Below are 24,046 nucleotides of genomic sequence, written 5' to 3'. Positions count from 1 at the left end.
AGAAACGATTTCAATCCAATTCGATAGTGCATCCAAACGCACCATCAAGGCTACATTTGGTGTCCAATCCAAAATGCTTGCAGAAGTGCCACATTTCCACCCAAAACCTAATTGAAATGAAAATGGGTCACCGAAAAGTTTGAAATGATTCAGACTTTTTTTTTTTTTTTCCACAGCCAATATATGTGCAAATCAAGGCACAAATAGAGTATACTGAAAGAAGTGCAAACAAATATTAATTTGGTGGACATCCAAACACTACCCAAAGAGACCAAATCACTGTTATAGTTGAAAAGCATTTATATCATGTATAAGTATTATTCACCATTAAAAACAATCCATTTCGTTAACAGCCTCATCAGTAAAAAGAGATAATGAAAATGAAAACAAAGCAATCCCCGTTTATCATCTGAGTTCTGTTGTTGTTGTTGTTTCTGCTGCTGCTGCTGCTGCTGAGTATTATTCACCATTTAAAACAATCAGTATCATTAACAGCCCCATCAATCAAAAGAGAGAATGAAAATGCAAACAAAGCAACCCTCATCTATTATCTGAGTTCTGTTTTTGTTGTTGCTGCAAGTTAATCAGCTTGTAATATGGACCGTTCTTGTTCTCCACAAGAGTAGAGTGATTCCCCTGCTCTATGATCTTCCCATCCTGCAAAACCGAAATGATATCAGCGTTCTGGATTGTCGACAGCCGGTGGGCCACCATGACTGTAGTCCGGTTCTTCATGAGCCTATCAAGTGCTTGCTGCACAATTCGTTCAGATTCCACGTCGAGAGCACTGGTGGCCTCGTCGAGAAGCAGGATCGCAGGGTTCTTGAGGACGGCCCTGGCAATGGCAATGCGTTGCTTTTGGCCCCCAGATAGCTGGACCCCACGCTCCCCGACCTTGGTTGAGTAGCCATCTGGGAGGCCACTGATGAAGGTATGTGCATTGGCGAGCCTGGCAGCCTCGACCACCTCAGCTTCAGTGGCTCCATCTCTGCCATAGAGGATGTTTTCGTAGATGGTGGTTGCAAATAGAGCTGGCTCCTGTTGGACTAGGCCTATGTGTTTCCTGAGGGATTTGAGCTTCAGCTTCTTGATGTCCTTACCTGCGAAAATCATCGCAATGAAGAACATGAGAGGCTGGTGGGGAATGTGATGGCCACCTGTGAAAATAGTATTTGTAAACCATAAAATCCCGCATGTACATCTGGGACATTCATCAGCTGGGCCCTACTAAGGGACATATATTCTAATAACATACAGAGTCGTTTCAATAATCCACATTTGCAGCAATGAAATACTAATGTTACTTCCCAGAATGACATACGATGGATTAGTATCTATGATCATGGCAGTCAGTCATCAGGTGGGCATATTGTGCACAGAACCATGAATGATTAGAAGGATTCGATCAATGGTCCAAATTTGACTACATGTGTGGACCACCCAGTGAATGGACGGACCTGAGTTCTGGGCCACATAAATACAGGTTGGGGGTCAGATGATCAACCTGGATCTTGCTGAGGCCTCTGTTACTAGAAAATATAACACATTGTATTGGCTGTCCAAGTCCAGGCCATGAAACTGAAAAATGAGAAGACTAGCAAAGACAGGATTAGGACACTTACCATCAATCATTACCTTCCCGGCTCTTGGATCATAGAATCTCAGTATGAGAGTGAGCACCGAGCTCTTGCCAGACCCACTTGCCCCCACCAACGCCATACTCCTGCCGGCCCGCACCTTCAAATCAAACTCCTTGAAGATCACAACATCTGGTCTTGAGGGGTAGCTGAAATCAACACCCCTCATCTCGATCACACCTTCGACCTTCCCTAACTCCTCACCGACGTCCCCTGCTACTTCTGTCTTTCTGTCCAACATTTCAAAGACTGACGCGGCCATCTGATTCCCCTTGATGAGATCGGGGGCCAATGCCAGTGTCTCTCCCATTGCTAGTGCTGTGACTATCAGGACCATAAATGATTTCATGATGGACTTGAAGCTTGCAAGCTCCTTCCCCATCAACACGGATCCATACCTGCGAATTTACACATGCAATTGGTCATTAGACTGATAGAGTTAGTGGTGAGCTTTTGGCAAGTGAGGGGGCTCCACACAATCATCGCTGCCACACGATCTTGATCGGATGGTGAGATTGAGCCCTACAGTAATACGTATGAAGATGCCACATTTGTATGGAATGAATTAGAACATACCATAAGGCCAGAGCATAGGAAGAGAAGATGAAGAACTGGGAGATGCCAAAGAAGATGCCGGCGATCTGGCCACGGCGGAAGGAATGCTTGGATGGCTCTTCCAGCTCATGGCTATACAAGTCCATGACCTTCTGTTCGGAGCAGAAGGCAGCAACGGTTCGGATGTTGCTGACAGCCTCGGCAGCAAGCATGTTGGCTCTGAGGTAAGACTTGCTCAAGTTGCCACCGTAGCCTTGCATGAAGAGTTTCTGTCACAGCGGTAAGGAAAGAAATGCATCAATTTATGGGTGAGGTTGGGGGTCTGATCCCTGTTATGGCTACTCAGTAGCTCATCCGGCACACACCACTGGGGCATGAATGTGTGAGATGAGATCCAGGCTATCCATCAGGTGAGTCCCACCACATTGGTTTTGTTGAATCTGGCCTGCAGAACAATTCTTTTCAATTGTCCATGCCCATGTAGAGGGGTGAGGACTGGCCTGAATTTCAGACCATGGCACATAAATGGTGGGGCCCACTTGATGAATGGTGGGATCTCACAAGCACAAGCCATATTTTCACATATGGGGTGAGTAGCAACTGAATTCTACACCCACAATGTGATTGAATGCTACCGACGATCAGGTAAATGACCCGGTGTAATCAGCCATGCCAGATATTGAGTGTAACTATTAAAAACCATCCTAATTTGATTTAATGGTCCCTACAAGGGATAACCCACACCCATTCGATCAATGATTCAAGATAGGACAGTTTTCATAGATGAATTCTGCTTAAATTTTCTAGGAATTATTAAATCCAAATGGAGAGAAGAAGAAAGCACCTCGCTGATATGTCCGCTGACGATCAATGGATATGTTGCCAGTACCACTAGCGTGATTCTCCAGTTCAAGATGAAGGCAATAATGAATGAAGTTATGACCAGAGCTATGTTCTGCAAAAGGATGGTTGAGCGATCGACGACTATTGTCTTCAGAAGCATTGCATCGGCTTCCAGACGTGATGCCAACATCGAGCTGTTGTGGCTCATGTCGTCGAAGAACCCAATCTCATTCCGCAAAATCGCTGAAAATATACATTCACAAATTACTGTGAGAATGTGCATGTAGAGATACAAACACCTCATGACAGTGCCAGACCAAGATTAAAATCCCTGAAATAGTTCATGACACTGATTGAATGAATAGGATTGACGATTGCTGGGCCCATACAGAGCAAACAACAATCTGGGAGGAGACCATATGATCGCCAGCTCTACAGTAAGGAAAGGACCGTCTGGTTAGTACGGTTTTTACATGTCTGGCTATGAAAAGCTGGTTGAGCTTAATGGATGGCCCAGATCATTTGATCAAAGTATGGACATTCTGAAATCAGCAATCCTAAAATGTATGCTTGAGAATGAGAATAAGGTGTTTTACCTGCGAACATCATCTCTCTCACACGGAGAGTGAGACGTTCACCCATGATTCCGAAGCTGAAATGCTCAATGGTGTGGAAGATGACGGTAAGAACAGCACCGCCACAGAAGAGGAGCGCGATCTTCTTGATTTCATGGCGCGTAGTGTCCCAATCCATGTAATATGAGACAAGAGCCTGGCTGACGCCGAGGGCGAATAGTGGCATTTGGGCCCCCGAAACAGCTGCACCGATGGTGCCGAACACGCCCAACACCCAATCTGGAGCTGCCATTGAGTACAATCTTCTCATCGAGACCCGCTTCGGCTTCGTAGCTTCATCTCCTTGGGTAGCGTAAGAGTCCTTGTCGGAGCGGAAGCTGGCACCGAAGCTTGTAGTCGTGCGAGAGAGTTCTCCTGAATACTTCATGCTGCTTAGAGAGAAACATTACAGGGTGAGAGAATGTTCGGAAATACATACTGCATGATTTGCTGATCCAGACCGTTGATCAACGTTGGGCCACGCCATAAATGTCACTAAAGCATCACAGACAGGAAAAACTTACAGTTGGAACGAACAATGGCCTATAAATTGAGAGTTGATAGACTGGGAGATTTTTCGTACCCACCAAGCAAACCGTACATTTTCTGGGGATCAGGATCTTATAGTTCCTAATTTATACAATGCCAACAAGGGGACATTTAGGAATAGGATCGTCTGAATAGTGTGATCTATTAGATGTGGACCACTTGATGAACGGTTTGGATCTAATCTGGAATCTGAATTACAAATGGACATGGATCAAGAGGTTCCAAGGCGAGCTTTAGGACGATATTTTTGCAAATTAACAACTGTCTAATCTCCAACGTTGTGATCACCACCAACCATAGGTTTTGATGGGCGCACACCACCTGTGGGCCCCAAGTAGAAAATTAAGCACGCCTAGCAGGTGGTGGCTCCCACTCATCACTACCGTCTGACTTGATGGTGGGTCCACGTGCTAAGATGGTATGATGATCCGTACATGTTCTGGATGAAACTATTTATGGGCCACCGTAAGGAACATCAACTGAACGGATGATTCTAAGAATAAATAAATAAATAAATAAAAATCGAAGGCCTTGATCATCCTTGAAGCGTAGTTACTGGGTCATAGCTCATTTATGGTCGCATCAAGAAGATGAACGGTTACGATCATCGGATTATCTCTGCAGGCCCTATGGGGCGACACATGAGTCATGACGGCCGGAAGGGGGAGTTATTTTGATACTCTGGCTGTACGTGACGCTTGATATGCCTGCACCTAGAAATGGCACACGTGGCATGTACTACTCAAATTTAACTGATCAAATTGCGTAACCTACTGTCTTGGATTTAGAATCAGAAAATCAGATTGGTTGAACAATCTTGACCTCTGATTCTTGGACACTTGTTTGTTGAAATAAGACCATTGGACTTTTTCTTTTTCTTTTTTTTCATTTTAAATCTTGACCGTCCAATAAATGTCCACCAATCCGAGCGTGGATAATCAAATAATCAAGCTCTGGACAGCCGATGTAAACGAAACGGCGATTATAAAGGGGTGGGCCTCGTTTTGGCAATGAACGGCAGGGATGGGATGATACCTGAGGGGCCGACCCATGGTGGGGCCCTCGGAGGGCTGCTGACGGTTGGAAGAAGAAGCGATGGATGCAGAAGGAGAAGAGGAAGCAGCCTCTTGTAGGTGGACGAGCGAAGCGTAAGCGCTGTGAGGGTCTGACATAAGCAGATCGTGGTTGCCTGTCTCGACGATCTTCCCGGCATGGACGACCGCGATGATATCAGCGTTCCTGATTGTGGAGAGTCGGTGGGCCACGATGACGGTGGTCCGCCCGACCATCACACGGTCGAGCGCCTGCTGCACGCTCTTCTCCGACTCGGCATCGAGTGCGGATGTCGCCTCGTCCAGCAATAGGATGGATGGATTCTTCAGGATCGCTCGAGATATCGCAATTCGCTGCTTCTGCCCGCCCGATAACTGGATCCCTCTCTCTCCGACCTGCATTTTTTTGACATATGGGTCTCATATTTCCCTCATCCACAACCGTTCATATTGTGGACCACATCGTGGAAGGTAGACACTCCAAAAATCTCCCTGATCAGATGACTCTAATCTGGACCATTGGTTGTAACCTTCCGTTTACGTCGGAGGAATAGGATCATCTGATAGTGGAGGGTATGATGGCGTGACCCATCACGTGATGAGGCTAGCAAGATGAGTCCGCTTAGGTAACAAAAAGTGGACCCTCTCGCATAGCGTCGCCGAGCCCTGCTTGCTAGAGGGGATTTATGCGATACTCCGGCAGCGTATCTCGCTTGATAAACAGGCGCTCATGAATTGAACACGTGGCACAAATAAGGGTAATTTGGATATATATTTTTTTCATTTCTTACAAGCCAATAAATGCTGACCAATTAATTGGGATAATAATCAAAAAATTATGATGATGAATAAATGTCCCCCAATGCAATGGATAGATAAACAAATAAGGGCAATTTGGATAGTTTAAATTGACTTAATTGCATACCCCGGATGCAATTTCTAAGTGCCTGCGTATCATCTATCACACTCTGCCAGAGTATCCACGTTTTTCTTTAAAAAAATAAAATAAAAATGCCTTCTGCTCATCCCACGCAGCCACACATGCCCATTTGTAACGCATGTGAGTATACCCGAGCTTTTTATCAGGTGGGCTACACTGTTTTGCTCTCCGGACATAAAAATCAAGCTATTTTACACCTCAAGTGGGCCACATATGCAGAAGCAATAGACGGCTAGGAAACGAATGCATTAACTGTCAGATTACATCTGATCATTGGACTTGTCTGTGGGCGATTGCCACTAACTTTTTCATTTCAGCCCACATCAGACGCCCATACTTCGGACTCCTAATACAAAGGGTTAATGGGCCATTTTCGGCCCGTTAGGCCCATCGCTATAAGGTAGGGACAAGTTCAGTCCAGAGCTCATCAGCTTAAGCAGGCCCAACCCCAGCTCGGCCCAGTCTGGCCTGAAATATGATCAGATACAAACCATTTCCCGTTTGAATGTTCCCAACCCATTCATTGGTTGAGTGGGCCACACATGTACTAAGAAAGGACATTTTGAAATATGAAAGCAACGTTCTAGTTGAAGGGTTGGAACCTCATATTATATGAAGCCAGGTGGGCCAGGTCAGGCTAAAATGACTTGAGACCACGCCCTGCCCAAAACTGATTGGGCCATGCATGCGGTTTCTCGTTTCCAAGCTAAAGAGTTCAATGTTTCCTTGGTCCGAAGCCAGTCAGGTGGCCCACCTGGCCCATTGACACTGCTACTGATATTTTAAAACTGTAGCCCACCAAGGATTTTCAAATTTTAACCACAGAATAGAAAAACAAAGCCTCACCTGGGTCTCGTATCTATCAGGAAGATTGTTGATGAAAGATATGGCCTCAGAGAGCTTCGCTGCACGTGTGATTTCATCAAGCGTGGCGTCATCCTTACCATAGAGAATGTTCTCACGGATGGTTGTCGCGAAAAGTGCTGGCTCTTGATTGACCAATCCGATCTGTTGTCTTAGCCACTGGAGCTCAAGGTCCTTAATGTCATGCCCATCCAACAAGACCTCTCCAGAGCTTGGCTCGTAGAACCGTTCGATCAGCGAGATCACGGTGCTCTTGCCAGACCCACTTCCCCCAACGAGGGCCACGATCTTGCCAGATGGTATGTCCAGGTTGAGCCCATCGAAGATGACCACATCAGGACGAGACGGGTAGCTGAAGCACACATCCTTGAAGTGGATGTTCCCATCTACCTTGCCCAGCGTCTTGCCCATCCGAGAACTTGCTTTGCTCATTGTGTTCCTTTCGATCATCTGAAAGATGGGGTATGCTGCTGCTCTGGCCCTGATGAACGTTGAGATATTTGGTGCTGCCAATCCAAGTGACCTGAAAATCAAACACCCTCATCAGATGATCCAAACACTTCGACTAGGCCCTCATTACATGTGGACCACTGGTGGTAATAATCCTTTTTCATGGATGTGTAGGATCATTTGAAGGGGAGATTCTGATTATGGCCCAAACCATGATGGTCCACTAAATCAATGGTTTATATTTCTGAAAGTTCCACCACATTTGTAGTTTTGTACCACTGATGGGTCTTTTCTTTTCTTTTCTTTTTTCATTTTCAAAGAATTTATTGTGATTTGAAAATCATGATTACATATTTTTAACAAAATTATTATTTTCAATAAATGCTGAGTCATCTCTATCAATATTTGTCCGTTGAGGATTTCTCTTCACAAAGAAGACCACAATTTGCACTGTTTGGATGGTAAGAAACCAAACATTGAAAATCGTGATTATATTTTTCCATGTCTTCATATCTGATTCCTACTATATATCCAAACAACCCCAACGTTTACCCTACTTTTTTTTCTTGGGTTTTATAATTATAATATATTGGTAATTGGCATGAGGGTCAAACACTGTTCATCCTAATTTCAATTTCAAAGATTTTAAAACTACATAATTGGAAGCGAATGGATGAGACTCACAGGCCGGCAATGACGACATTGAGCATGGTGGTGAATGATTCGCCGCCATTCGAAATGCCCTTATGGACAATGATGCTGGTGAACCAGACAAGCAATGCCCATGAACAAAAGAGGACACAATGCATGGATCCAAGCCCCAGACCCTTTGCCAATCCTCCTTTCTTCCCATAAGTGTATGTCTTTTGAAGAGCATCCCTATAGGATTTTACAGCTTTCTCTTCCCCAGCAAACGCCTGGACAGTTCGGACATTCGCGATAGCCTGTGAAACCAGCACTTGAATTAAAAGAAAGCTGAAATCCTTCTACCCGGACCATTCTTGGGTATTGCGACCCATTAACCAATCTAGATAGACATAACCATGTGCACATGGTGAATTGAGTAGAGTGGGGGTTCAACTCGGTCGGGTTAGTTTTTGTCGAGGGTCTACTCAAACCCAACCCAACCTCAAGATGAGTTTGCCCACTCCCAAACCAACTCAAGCCTAACACAATTCAAGTTGCTTGATCAGGTTAGCACTAACAATTAGTAAATTAATATATAAATTCAAATATTCAACAATCAAATAACATTTAACATTTATTAAAATAACACCTTTTAACTATCAAAATAACATCAACAAAATAAAATCTACAAGATCACCATTCATGACTGATGAAATCACCATTCAATTGGACCAGTAGTAAACATGTGGACCCAGGTGAGTTTTGATCATGAACCCTGTGTGGCATAGTGTCCATGGCATGGGCAATTTTGAATCATGAACTAATGGCACATCCACGATCACGATGGATGTTGGTTAGGATTTTGGGAATCTTGCTGATTGTACGTAGGAATCTTGCTGATTGTACCATGTACAATCAGCAAGATTCCCAAAATCCTAACCAACATCCATCGTGATCATGGATGTGCCATTATGAACCCCATTTTTCCATATAGATTATGATACATTACTCTTATTTATGTTAGTCATAACTCATGTGTTTATGAACTCAATTTGTAGGATACCACTAGGAAGTTGGCAGTTTGGATACAAGGTTCCAAGCACTGAAATATCCGAACCAAACATAGCTCATGCAGTGGAAGGAAATGTAAAAGGGAATGTGGGAATGGACCTCTTCTGCGATTTCTCCCGCCTTCACGTAGGATTTCCGTACTCTTGCAATCAGGCCAGTGGCAATGTATGCATATATTCCACCTGCAATCGCAATCAAGGGGACTATCGATAATGTCACCAAGCTAATTTGCCAAACGCGAATGAATCCGATTGTAAAGCCCGCCAGAAATCGGCTTATATAGTGCATGAAGTTCCCAACCTGCAAATTTAAAAAACTGAATTTCAGATATCCTTTCAAGTATGGTGTTTGGCAGAAAAACTACATTGTTTTCTTTTGTTTTGTTTTGTTTTATTTTAGTTTAGTTTAGGGTCCGTTTGAATACCACCAAATAAGTTACGTTTTCTACTAATAGCAGTAGATAAGTACTTTATTTGAGATAAGTAAGTCTGTTTTAAAATTAATTATAACTAAAAGTAAATTAATTATTTTAGCTTAATAACTACAAATCAAGATAAATTAATGGAGGCATAAGTAGCTTATTTTAAGTAACTTACTATCCAAGCGCGGCAGTGACATAGTAAGTTAACTGTGCGGACGTTAGAATGCATTTTGCTGGCAGAGAAGTTATTGGGTTAAAAACTGAGGCCATTGTTCGATGATCTAGACCGCTGATCAGATGGGCTCCATTGTTGAAAAGGTATGCCATAAAAATATCCCAGATTGGACCATCCTGGCCATATGATCTGTGGCCTTTTTTTGTAGATCGCTTGTTGAAAGGTTAGGATCTTCCTATCTGATAAAATTTTGTGGCATCCCCAGATGCTGGACATATCAATGGTCTGGATCACCTCCCCACAGACCCCAATAGCGTCGAAGCACAGGGTTTTGCGACAGTATTCACCGGACGCGGACAGTAGAACCATAGACCTGAAGGGAAAGCATAAATACCGGCTTCCTCCAAAACCTGGGAAGGATTAGTTACGGTTGCTCCATTGGTGAAACTAGTCCATCGTCCGCAATCAAAGCTGGGGCCCACCAGATGGATGATCTGGATTCACCCACAGTAGATCCATGCGAAGTGTGGTGAACCATTTATGTCTCACCATCCTATATGTTTGCACCATTAATTCACAACAAAAGTGGATTCCATGCAGCACCCGCCACTTGCAGTGGGCCCAGGCTGTGGGCCGTACCGTTTTGTATTGTTTTATCCACGCTAGTGCCCACCAGATTTTAAACAGTGAAAAATTCGAGGATTTGTCTAGCAAATTACCAAAATGACACCATACACTACACCTGGAAAGGTGATGATCTATACATCAGGACGGTCCAGCTAATGGGCACAATCACATTGGCCCACTATTTTGAAAATAATAGCAATCAGACAATCCTAGCCCTTACTTTTCATCACTTGCCTATTTTTCATCTTCGACCATTGTTTTGATGACCACTGATCAGATAGGTCGGATCATCCAGTCTATACGTATCTTAGACTAATCCCATCCATCGAAGTGCCCACTAGATGGAAGGTCCTGATTGATTTGTCAACCTTCCACGAATTCTATAGGTAGATAGCCCTAACATACTTCTGTTCTTCCGAATTCCAGTTCTATACTATCATCTCCCCAAGCCTCATCTTAGTAGTTGAGCCATTTATCCAACACCGCTTCCCGTCACCATATTCCATATCATCTATTGGTGGGGACCATCGATATCATGCATATTCCATCAATGTGAATTAGGTGGGCATCATTTTCGTCAGGCTACCGTATCGTCGATATCTCGTGAAAGCTTAAAAGCGAGGTCGGTTACTCTACATCGATTGTAGAAGAATAGCTTATTCTTTCTACCACTACGTATATGACACTCCGGCCATCAGGTGTGGCCCGCACTACTCACTACAGCAAACAGTAGGCGAGACCCCGGATCCACTGAGGTAGGTGGGACCCCCTACTATGGGGCTCACAGTGACTACATCCACACCGTCCACCCGTTTTGAAAGCTCATTTTAGGGTATGATACCAAAATATGAAGCAGATCCAAATCTTATGTGGACCATACCACACGAAACAGTAGTAATTGAATCTCCACCATTAAAAACTTCATGGAGGCCCATGAGAAGTATTTAATGGTCGATTGTATTATGATCCACTTTTTTGGATCTACTTTAAAAAAAAAAAAAAAAAAATTTATTATCCCCTAAAACGAGCTTTCCATACGGATGGACTGTGTGGATGTAGTCACCTACATACACAGTGGGCCCGGCAGTCAGGGGTCCCTCCCACCTCGGTGGATCCGGGGTCTCGCCTAATCCACTCCCATTCGGATGGGGATGTCCACCATCAAAATCTTCTGGATTATGTTTGGGACCCACAGGGTTTATATATGCCATCCGATCCATTCATAAGATGTTGCCCACTAACTTGAATGGACATCCAAAAACTTCATGACATTGCAAAATAAATGTGGGCCACAAAACGTGATTTCATGGTTTTAGGCATGATTTGACATCGTGTGGCTAACCAAGAGTCGGATCCTCCTTGTTTTTTGGCATCCAAAAAGAATATGATGGGATGCACATGATGGACGGAGCGGATGTCATGTACAGATCACGGTGAGTCCACACGCGTAGTTTAAAAAAGCTCATTCTACAAACGTTGAGGCACTGGCCACATTGAAAGCTAGCCTACACTAAAAATAGGTGGGAAAGGAAGGGGCAAGCAAGCTTTCTGTATCCATGACCCACATGGAACTCTCCTTGATCTAAAGCTGCACACATGGACGAGATACTGGACCGTTCATCAGGCGGGACCTGCCGTGAAGTTTCAATCGGATTCTCCCAAGTCCTAACCATGCGATCGGGTAGAAATGAAAGTTATGGAGCTAACCGACATATTCAATAGGGAAAAGACATCTGTTGAGAAAGTCAGGAGGGTGTGATCAGTATTGTTTCCATACTATGGAGCCTCCGTGGGAGGACCAATCTGATGGACGGTCGAGATCTCGTCCAAGAGGGAGTTACAGGTGTACTGTTTTCAAGGACACGGAACTTATGACCAGTTATGAGTCTGTACGTGGTCCCAGAAGTTTTACAGCTCAAAAATAATAACGATTTAATGCTCGAAAATCAAAACAATGACAGCCGGACACGGATATTGTACTGATTAACTCAGTACACTGTAGCTTACTGAGTACACTCTTTGGGGCTCATCGTGATATATGGAGCATATCCACGCCGTCCATACCTTTCACCAGCTCATTTCAGGGCGTGAGCTCAAAATTGAACTATATCCAAAGCTGAAGTGAACTTATCAGATTGATCCAAAACTTCTCGTGCCGGTAGGCGTTCAAGTCCAATAGTTTCCTGTTGTGTGGTCCACTTGAGCTCTGGACATACTTCAATTCTGGTTTCATGTGCTGGAAGGATGGACAGCGTCGAGAAGATACATACACCATGGTGCGCCCCGCAGAGTTTACTCAGTAAACTGTAGCCTAGTCAGTATGCAATCTGCGTCCATCACAAAGGGGTTTTGAAAGGATACGGTGCACCCTCACCGCACGGAAGCGGATTGGCTAGTGTACCTTACAGCTCACCGGCTATATAGCTGCTGTATTGACGTCAGCAAATTCTGTGGGTCTTATCATGAGGTATGTGTTAACCGTCCATCTATTTGGCGAGCTCGTATTAAGGATTGAGACGGAAAATAAGACAGATCTAACTATCAAGTGGACCACACTGAAAAAACCAGTGAGAGATTGAACGCCTACCATTGAAACCCTTTTAAGGGTCACGGAAGTTTTGGATCAATATAAAATAGTGCCTAAAACCTCTAAAATCCGGTGTTTTGTGCTGATTGAATTTTGGAATGTACTGATTATTTCATCCTCCTCGGAACGCAGTGGGCTCCACGTGTATTCGAAAGGTTTTTTAATAGCGGCGTTCCCACACCAACTTATTTCTTTTGTGTGGACCGCATGAGCTTACGATCGACCTAATTAATGGCGCTGAAAGGGCAAAAAGGGCTCAGATGATGGACGGACCGAATGTAATGAAAACAGGACGATGGACCCCAAGTTACGTAGAGACTTTTAACAGGGCACCGTCCTCTGCTGGCGCTGCAACAGGACAATCTTGTATTATTACGATTGCAAGTGTTCCAAAGAAAACGAAAACGTTAAAAATAGTTAGAAGTGAGTAAATTTCACCAACTCTCGTTGCCTATCGGTAAAAGCGATGATGGATCCATACCGTCCATTAAAACAAGCACCTCTTGGATAGACGAATGCCCATAATTGGGAATGATTAGATGATCAGAACTAAGAAAATTTTGCCTGTAACCTTCATTCTTTAATTGGACGGTCGATACAATTTCAGTAACAATTAAAGAAATGTTTTAGGCAACTTTTTCTTACTACAGTTCTTTGAAAACCATTTTAGCTCTCGGCCATTGCAATGGACGGCCTGGATGTATGGCACCTTCACCCGTGTGGTCAAATACGGGAAAAAATAAATAAATTTATAGGGCGTTCAAAGTCCCCGTGCGCAGTGGCCGTGCAGAGAAAGAGAGAATACCTTTTCAGAGATTGCATCCTGAACAACGAGGATATCACTTGTAATAGCTGCAATCACTTCGCCTGTGGAAGCTTCCGTGTCGAAGTGCGAGATGTCCTGATTCAACATCGATTTCAGATATGCTAATCTCATCTTGGCTGCTTGCCTCTCCCCCGTATGCATCCAGCATGCAACCTCTGTCCCATTTCAAAAGGTGGGTACCATCACCGGTAAGTACCCATATCATGCAATGATACTAATCAGATTAGATAACCATCAGACCACATACCTGTCCATGATGAAAACAACATAGCAATACCCAGATAAACAAAATCCAAAGCGTACTGCAAATTAAGAAAAAAGGATTAAAAATTAGATTAAAAATAATAATGATGATGTTCTTCAACGGACAGACAGCAGATATGGATCATCAGAGCCGTTCATCAGGTGTGCCCCACCACGCGGGTGCCCTGATCAAGAATTTAGACCAAATCACTCATTAGGTGGGCCACGGTATGCATTGATGAGTACATCAGCATAATCCACAATGTGGGGTCCACAGTATTAGTGAGGGACTCAAATCTCCGATGGGATCTATCATTAGACCCCAGCCTTAGTTGGATCTCGAATTTCCAACGGACTCCATTTTGAGACTCTGAGTCTCTGTAGTTCTGAAAGAAGAGTCCATTTTTAGACTCCTTGGTTAGAAGTATAAAATTTCTATGGAATCCTTTTCCAGAGTCTCGAATTTCCAACAGAATCCATTTTGAAACTCTTGAGTCAGAATCTGGAACTTCAAACAGAGTCCATCTTCAGAATCCAAGATTCTAAGTCTCAAATATCCAACAGCGTCCATGGACACGAATTTCCAACAAAATCATCGAAACCTCTAACAAACTAAATCACCTTGGCGACTTTATGGGACACGGAAGCCGGGAACAGATAAGCGATTCCGATGATGTTTATCAATTTACCGAAGAAGATGAAGAAGACAGGGACCGACGCGCCGTGGACACAAGCCCCCAACGATCCGACGGTCATCAATACATAATCGTAGAAATCGGCGAAAGCGAAGAGCTTGAAGAAAGACACTTTGTTCTTGACATCTTCTTCACCTTCCTTCATCTTCGTCTTCATGTCATGGGAATTATTGCCTGGAAATGCAGCTCCACCACCACCACTGCCACTACCAGCTCCTCCAAAGTTCATTTTCGCCGGAGCTGAGTAATAGGTGACAGAGGCTCGCTTGCTTGAAAGGAATACGAGTTTGGGAAGTCCTTGTAATTGCCAGCGAGGTGGCCATCATAACTACGATTGAACGACCCATTTGACTATTTAAGCCATGAACAGATTTTTCCATCCTCGGTCCCTGGAGTAGATACTCGGGTTTCCTTCTTTCGTGCTTCTGGGGCCATGGGTACGTGATCAAGACCATTGGTCTCTTGGGTCTGACAATGGATGGAAGATGGCTTTAAAATGTCCAGGTTTGAAAGATGCTGTCCATTGATTTTGTGATCTTTCTTTTCAGTTGAAAGTGGACCGTTGGTGTATCTCTATCTTGAGAGGTTAAGGAAAACCCTTGTTGGACGCTGGGTACAGATCTTCTAATGGTCTGGATCGATTAACTATGGCGTCACTTGAACAAAAGGAAGCCAAAGGTGGAGTTATATGTTTACTCAGGCAGCCTTGGAACTTGATACGCAGGCACTTTGAAAGCCTACACGTGGCATATGTTAACACAAATTAAACTGTGGAACCCGCCGTTGGAAAGTTACAGCCGCAAAATCAGATTGGATGTACAATCGTTTCTAATGAGTCATTGACACTTATTTAATCAAACTGGACCATTGAATAATTTCGTTTTAACCGTCTAATAAGTGCCCACGACAGTCCACCAATCAATATAGTCAGATAATCAATCAAGTGTAATTTTTAGTATGTTACACATCTAAATTGAAGATCATAATTTGTACCGTTTAATTTGACTAAGTAATTTCTAAGAGCCTGCGTATCATCCATCACACTCCGCCGGAGTACGAACTTTATCTCAAACACAAATATGACGTGTGTATGGATGGGGGTCGAGCGCCATTCGATTCCTTATTAAAAGATCATGGCTTGTGCATGAAATATCAACAGCGAGTCATGGAGACGAGAAGGCGCTCCTCGTGCAATTTCTCGTTATCTCGCGAGATCAAATTTCTACAACTATTTGTAGTTTTGCACTTTTCTATATGGTGGTGACGCATGCTCCTCATACGTGGTTATACGTAAGTCAATCGTGACCGTCCAAATCGTGTGGATGGACCGTATCACATAATAGTAGGGTCAGGACGAACTAATCCATCAGATATGGCCGCTGAGTTAGGACTGACTAATTTCGTTTTGACCATTGATTTGAAGGCACGCGTTTGATGCTTACGATCGTTTGATAGTAGTGGATTCCGGAACATTACCCATCCATGCTTGATCAAACATTTGGGCGGTCTTGATTGACGTGAACATATACCACATTTGAAGTGGAAGATTTTGCCACCATTTATAAAATGTCGCTATTTGCATACGCAATCCGCCGTATTGCCGAATGATAAATGATCCTCGGCGGGATATATAGTTCGTCGTACAAACCATCTCTAACTTCCTGTCGGTGCAGATATATATTGATCTATACCGCTGAAATGATGGGCCACGTCACACGTCCTACCACCTAAAATATCTCTGCCACAGGATATCTTGACTTACCATTCCACCAGCTGGCAACTTTTGAACAGTTAACAGAGCTATGTTGCACATCTGACGATTACAATCCTTCGGTAAAAAGACTGTAACACATAAAACGTGACCCATCAATCGGACGGCGTAGAATGGAATTTCAGGGCCATCATCTGAGTTTTCCATCGCATATGATTCTGCACCATTGAAGCCCACAATGGCGATCCAAACCGTTGATGGGTTATACTGTTGATAGTGAACGCACTAGAAAACTTTCAGATAGGAAGATCTCAACCTTTAATAAGGCGGTTTACAAAGTCTAATGGTTAAGGGAAAAATACAGAAACCAACCACGTCCGTTAATTCAATGGAGAAAAGAGCGAATTATAACTTATCGTTGAGATCATCTTCGTCAGATCAGGAATGCTTCCGGGCGATCCTTCATGGATGTTGGAGGGTGTATGAACATGCTATGGGCCCCACATGTACACAATCCTCCTCAAGTACAATATCCAACGTCAGCAGACTAGCCGTATGATGGTGCAAGCTCGTTGAACTTGATACTCGAAAACTAGCAAATGGGTTGGGTTGATCCTGGCGTGGATTGCGTGCTAAATCAGTATGCTATAAGTAAACTCTATGGGCCCATTGGGATGTATTGTCCTGTTCACAGCTGTTCATCCATTTTACCTGCTTATTTTAGGGCATGAGCTCATAATTAAAGCATACCCAAAGCTCAAGTGGACCACGCCATAGGAAACATGGGAAGGTCCACGATAGGAAACATTGGAATTGAATGCCTCTTGAAAACTTCTTGGGCTACGTAAGTTTTTAATCAAGTAGATATCTTATTTTTCCCTTCATCTACGTCTGTGTAACGTTATGACAGATCCCATGATAAATAAAACCAACATGGCATTAGGAAGGTTTCAATGGTGGTGGACGTTATTATTCCCACCATTTCCTGTGGTGTGGCTTACTCGAGTGCTTCAATTTTAGTCTCGTGCCTTCAAATAAGCCAATAGAAAAGTACAAGTGATGTGGATAAGACATCAAATAGTAATGCAATAAATAAGGCAATAAAAAGGACGAGCATTGTGGAAAAGACATATACAACACAATAGGCTTAAGAGGGGTCTGTTTGGGCGGTGAGATTAGATGGGATTAGGTGAGATGGGATTCAAAAAATATAATTATTACCCATGACAGGGATTGTCCCCAATTGTCATGGGATAAGATTAATGCCGTGCTTTGTTGATAATACGGTGGTATGTTGAATGGATATACCCACCATCATTTGAAATTACTGAGAATAACACACCTGTGTTATATCTAAACTATTCATTAGTTTTGTAACCTCATTTTATGGTATGGGCTTAAAAATGAGGTAGATCCAAAACTTATGTGGCCCTAAAGAAGTTTTCAACGGTAAGTATTCAATCCCTATTGCTTTCTATGGTGGGGTCCACTTGAGCATTAGATTTACCTGATTTTTTGGCCCATGCTCTAAAATAATCTTGATAAATGGGTGGACGGTGTGGATATAGCCCACACATCATGGTGGGACCTACAACAACTTGCTAACATTGAGTGAAATTGGCATGGGACCCAATGCAATTCTATCTAATGTAAATCCAAACTCTTCCATTCTTCCCAAACATGGAGTGGAATTGGCACGGGACCAGATGAATCCCATCCCACCTAATCCCTTCTATTCCAATTTCACTCAATGTTAGCAAGTTGTTGTAGGTGGGAATAGAAGGGATTAGGTGGGATGGGATTCATCTGGTCCCGTGCCAATTCCACTCTATGTTTGCCCTTCTATTCCCACCGCAATAGTGGGAATAGAAGGAATTAGGTGGGATGGGATTGGATTAGGTGGGATGGGATTCATCTGGTCCGTGCCAATTCCACTCCATGTTTGTGAAGATTGGAAAGCCTTGGAATTGCATTGGGTCTCGTGCCAATTTCACTCAATGTTTGGGAAGTTGTGTAGGTCTCATCATGATGTGTGGGCTATATCCACACCGTCCACCCATTTATCGAGATTATTTTAGAGCATGGGCTAAAAAATCAGGTAAATCTAAAGCTCAAGTGGACCCCACCATAGAAAGCAATGGGAATTGAATATTTACCGTTGAAAACTTCTTTGGGGCCACATAAATTTTGGTTCTACCTCATTTTTAGGCTCATGCCATAAAATAAGGTAACAAAACAAATGAACGATTTAGATATAACACATGTATGTTATTTTAAGTAATTTCAAATGATGGTGGGTATATCCATTCAATGCACCATCGTCTTGTCAACAAAGCATGACATTAATTTGATCCCATGGCAATAGGGGACAATCCCTGACATGGGTAATAATTATGTTTTCCCATCCCACCTAATCCCTTCTAATCCCACTGCCCAAACAGACCCTTACTTACTATGCTATTACTCAGTATGTGATTCGCATGTGGTTGATCTAACACCATATTAAATAACCAATATTGGATTAAACGAGTTTAGGTCCAAATTTTGTACAGTTGGATCTAACTCTGAGCATAAAAGAACAGAGGCCTTCCAAAATCGGCTCAACCTGCTTGGACTTGATTTTCAAATGGATTCCACTTAGACCTAACTCATGGCTCGACTTGACATATATCTAGTGAGTAGTTAGTTGCTATAAGTATATGTAAAAATGAAAATTATGATGTTATTGAATTAAGAAAAATGAGATTAATGAAATGATGTAGAGCAAGTTGTCGCGGATACTTTCATGTTCAGGATGGATCAAAGAAGGCCCAATCAAAGACAGAAGTCATTAAGACCATCAAATTCTTAAAACAAACATATTTCACAAATCGAAATGAGTTACTCGACGTACTGTATATAATTTTGGTATAGGACAAGCTACTTTAGCCAACCAACCTGGCTATACTAGGTTGCCCAAGCTAAATTTACAAGATTTCGTCATATCGACAGCTAAATTCCATGTTTAATTACGTTTTTACTATAAATATTAAGTTTTAGTTGAACTTTAGGAGTTGCGCCCAACATGAATAGTGTTTAGAAAAATTAAGATAATAACGTAGTTAAGCTACATGGGACACTTACTATAAATATAAAAAATACTATTTATAGTAAGTCATGGATTTTAGTTAGTTTTAATTATAGTTTAATTAATTCTTAAACTTCTTCCTTATTTTGGTATCCCTATTTAAAGGGTTGTAGACTCATTTATTTCAATTATTAATTATTTAAGAAGTTTCTTTCATATATCTTAAAATTATTTCTATTTCTTTTCTTCATGAATTCAAGAAATCTCTATGAGGAGTCTAAAAAAGTCATGTAAATTCAGAGTAGTTATTCTTGAGAAATATGGTGATCAACCTCATCACGTTCATCCATGCATCATGAAATTACATATAATTAATGTAGCACCGATCATGGTAGGAAATTATAAATAACTAATGTGGCGCCAATTGTGGACAAATTCAAGGAAGTGTTGTTGACAAGAAGTTAGATTAAAGGAATAAGGCAAAAATGGAATGACAGAGACTCAGCTTTTAATGGCTATTATTTTGTGATTGGTTATTAATGATAATGGAATTCACACATATGATATATTGTTAGAAAGTTATTGGCAAAGCTTACAATTTGCTAATCAGTAAAATTGGTGCCGATTGAGCTTTAATGCATTTTCCAAAAATGCAAAAGTTATTTTTAGAGTCAAAGTTTCATTTTAGTTCAACACTTTTTTAATTTTATTAAATCTTATACATATATATATATATATATATATATATATATATCTATATATATATATATATATATATTACTGTATTATGAGTATGATTATCTCTCAAAATATTTGTTTGAGTTAGTTATATTGAATAAAATTTCAAAATAAAGAATCTAGATACCAAAAAATAAAAAAGAATCAAGTTGAAGCATGCATTAAATACGCTATCTTTAAAGTATAATTTGCTCCATCTCTTCTCATATAAGAGATTGTTGATACGCTGGTAGTGAATTGCTTATATAATAAAACAAGCCTTGTTTGGCCTTGAGGCATGTCCTTGTGTGCAATAATCAAGAATGAACCCCCTCCTTGTGTGCAGTAATCAAGAATGAACCACCTCTAGGATTAATATTTAATTAGTAGATTAAAATGAAAGTTGGTGAGATCAGATGTTCAATCACATGCTGTTGGGAAAGAAATTAATGAGGTGAAAGCTAACATACAACCTCTTAAGCCACGCAATAACTTTTATTGGGCCATTCAAGGGCATGCTATTTCTAGGTTATTTCTTCATTTGATGGATATTATTATTATTATTAATTTTACACATGACACCCGCCCAAACACACGTGGGGGAATACACACGGTGCACTTACTCGAGCCATGCATTAAGTCCCTATGAATGGAGGTAAGTTTCACAACACATGCCAAATTAGAGCCACCCATCAATCATCATGGGGCATTTGGATCTTTTAGTTATTTAAGATAAATTATTTATGTCCTAAGTAACTTATTTTAGTTTCTATTTATTAAGCAAATAAGTATATTTTAGCTTCTCTTCTTTTTCGTCTCTCTTGATGCCTTTTTTCAGTGACTTATAAAAAGTACAAAATCTAAAAGAATTAATTAAAGTGATCAATCATTGTTAAGTAAAAAAGTTACTTATAACTAATCATGAACCAAACTAACTTATCAGATATAAGTCGCTGCTATAAGTAGAAAAATTAACTTTTTCTTTTTTCTTCTTCTTCTGTTAGCTTGTTAGTACGCACCCCAATGTCAGATCGCACTTCACTGTTAGCTACCTCCACGAGGGAATCGATACCAAGTAGAAAAATTAACTTTGGTATCCAAACGGGCCCTTACGGATCACCAGAGGAATGCCATCACCCAACCCAGGTCCGATATCTTGAGTCCAGACCCGATCCTCTGATACCCAAACCCATAGATCAAAAATCCCACCGATCAGACAATCCTCACCGTAAATTTGGAGGGCCCTTGAGGAGCGAAAACTAATGCAAGAAAAAAGACTAGTGTTCCTTTGACCATCCATCTATTATTAGTAATATATTTTTCTAGAACATCATCCAATGGAAGGGTTAGAATCGTTTTATCATTAAACTTTATTGGGCCACATGGATGGCTCGGATGTCATGTCCACATGAAGTAAAAGCAATTTCTCACATGCACGTTCAAAATGAAATCCACAAGATATGCTATACATGTCATTGGTAATATTTTCATTTTAGTAATTTCCTTTAGACACGCTACGGTAGATCTGTATGCATTGAATTGATGGATCTCGTCCTTACGTTAACTCTGTATTGGTGGGCCCACATGGGAAATAGGAAGAGATCAAATACCTCCTGACCAAAGAAATCCTGTGCGTCCATATCACGTACCTTGCATGTGGCTCATGTGTGTAATGATCACACGGGTTACGCCATTGATTGGCCACTAAAAAACCTTCTTTGATGGGAATAACAACCATCTAATAACTTGAACTTTTTCCTTTACTGAAAATGAGCCGTTGCCTATTTTTAAGGGTCCAATTGTACGCCACCGATTAGAGGGTTAGGATTATCCAAAAAAGTGTAATTTTTGATCTATCACTCGTTCATTATTTATCCCACTGAATGAACGGTTATGATTTCATCCATGCATGTCACACATGTGGCAATGACATGGTGGTGTATATCTACCATGCCTGACCCTGGACGCGGGTTTAGGTGAGGCAGGGACAATGGCTTGTAGTGGGTGAGGCCCTGACACTGGGGCAAACCTAGATGTATGAATTGTAAATCCACGCTGTCCATCCGTTTTTCCAAGCTCATTTTAGAGCATAGTCTCAAAAATTAGGCAGATCCAAATCTCAGGTGCACCACACAGTAGGGATTGAATTCCCACCGTGAAAAACTTCCTAGGGTACAAAAGTCTTGTATCAATCTGATATTTGTGTTTTTCATTCATCTAGGTATGTGTGACCTTATCAACGGGTTGGATGGAAAAGTAAATATTACAGTGGGCCAGGAAGTTTTTAATGGTGGGATTTCAATCACCACTGTTTTCATGTGGTTTAGGTCTACCTTAGATTTGGATCTGCCTCATTTTTGGCAGCATTCCTTAGAATTAGCTTGGAAAATGGATGGACGGTGTGGATATACAGAAAATAAATCGAGGTAGGCCCCACGGTCAGGGCCTCACCCACCAACTGTTACCCTGCCTCTGGTTTTACCACGTGCTGTTTCGCAAGAGGAAAACTTTGATACTCCGGCGGAGTGGGATGATGATACGCAGGCAGTTATAAATTGCAACTGTAGCATGCAACTACAATCAAATCAAAAACGAATAAAGTATGGCCCCCAACTCGGCGGTAGATACATCTTGAACCAAAACAGCCAATCTGATGAGGATTGGTGGACATTTATTGGACGGTTACATAAATAAAATAAAAAATCAATGGTCCCATCTCAAGAAACAAGTGTCCACCACAATTTACACGATCTTGTTTGAAATAAATGTATGGCAAGTGCACAATTTCTAATTGCAAGTCGTATCAAGCGCCATGCTCTGCCAGAGTATCTAAATACCCCCCCATCTGAGAATGCTAAGCTGACACCAAAAGTAGAAATAAGGGACCCTGTAAATAAAAGAAAAGGGTGTAAATATCAGATTGCTCGGTCTAACTGACACTGACACCCTCGCATTTTGAAAAAGTCGGGAAGCTTTATGCCCGATATTTGAGATTTTCGTGTACGATACCGAAAAAGCGGAGATATGGCCTATAGGGAGAGAGAGAGAGAGAGAAAAGGACTTAAAAGAGATTGATTTGGGGGAGAGCCGACGGTTGAGAGATAGACATGAAAAGGGTGGGAGGGAGAGAGAGAGAAGAGTAGGTGATAGGTTAGCGGTGAGATTTGAATGCGGACAGGGCGAAAGAGGTTCGAACCTGATAAGGCATTTATTGCTGGGAGGGCTCGTTTTTCCGCCATCCAGCCGTCTTCCCTGGTCAGTTGTTCCTTTGTCTTTTTTATTATTTACTTGTGTTTTTTACTTTTTAGTTTGCCTGACCTGGAGAGTCATAAGGTGCCTCACTTTTGCTGACGTGGACGGAATGACTTCATGTGGATGAGATCCACTCCGTCCATTGGGCGAGCCACACTGTTTTTGCAAGTGGGCCAAAAATCAGGCTCATTCAACATTCAGTTGGGCTACACCATGGGAATAATTCAAATGAGAAGTTCCACCATTAAAAGCGTCCAAATTATACGTTGTCTAATTCTGTCGTCTGATGGGCTATATCAGTATGAATGGATTCCCTGAAGATCAGGACATTCGAAGAATCTTGTGGGCTGTGCCATGTGAATTCAAATGTTTTAGGCATGATTTTACATATTTTCATGGTGTGGTCCAAGCAAGTCTTTTATCAAAACGAATTTGACGATCTACAGTGAAAATATGGTTACGCAACTGATGGACGGGTTAGATCTGGTGCTTAATCGCCCCACATGGTATTTGTTAGCGCAAG

General features: G+C 42.0%; 1 protein-coding gene across 1 annotated transcript; it reads right to left on the bottom strand.

Annotated features, from left to right (window-relative positions):
• Positions 1-267: 267 nt before the first annotated feature.
• Positions 268-15,120, bottom strand: LOC131232258 (ABC transporter B family member 10-like). The gene is made up of 12 exons (XM_058228486.1): positions 14,703-15,120; positions 14,086-14,140; positions 13,818-13,993; positions 9,302-9,502; positions 8,189-8,448; positions 7,037-7,577; positions 5,234-5,646; positions 3,632-4,038; positions 3,037-3,278; positions 2,214-2,461; positions 1,623-2,035; positions 268-1,100 (listed from the first exon to the last, which is right to left on the bottom strand). Exons 1-12 carry the CDS (start codon positions 15,003-15,005, stop codon positions 541-543), a joined length of 3,819 nt encoding a protein of 1,272 aa, XP_058084469.1. The 5' UTR covers positions 15,006-15,120; the 3' UTR covers positions 268-540.
• Positions 15,121-24,046: the final 8,926 nt, after the last annotated feature.

Source organism: Magnolia sinica, chromosome 18 (assembly GCF_029962835.1).
Source record: "Magnolia sinica isolate HGM2019 chromosome 18, MsV1, whole genome shotgun sequence".
Lineage (NCBI taxonomy): Eukaryota > Viridiplantae > Streptophyta > Magnoliopsida > Magnoliales > Magnoliaceae > Magnolia > Magnolia sinica.
The sequence above is the reverse complement of the archived record's forward strand: the minus strand, read 5'-3'. Positions and strand labels throughout refer to the sequence as shown.

Excerpts from the sequence above, each read along its gene's own strand:
- LOC131232258 (XM_058228486.1), bottom strand. The coding sequence starts at position 15,005 with ATGAACTTTGGAGGAGCTGGTAGTGGCAGTGGTGGTGGTGGAGCTGCA. Across the intron at positions 13,994-14,085 it reads GTTGTTTTCATCATGGACAG|AGGTTGCATGCTGGATGCAT; the intron begins GTATGTGGTCTG and ends GAAATGGGACAG. Across the intron at positions 7,578-8,188 it reads AATGTCGTCATTGCCGGCCT|GTCACTTGGATTGGCAGCAC; the intron begins GTGAGTCTCATC and ends TTTGATTTTCAG.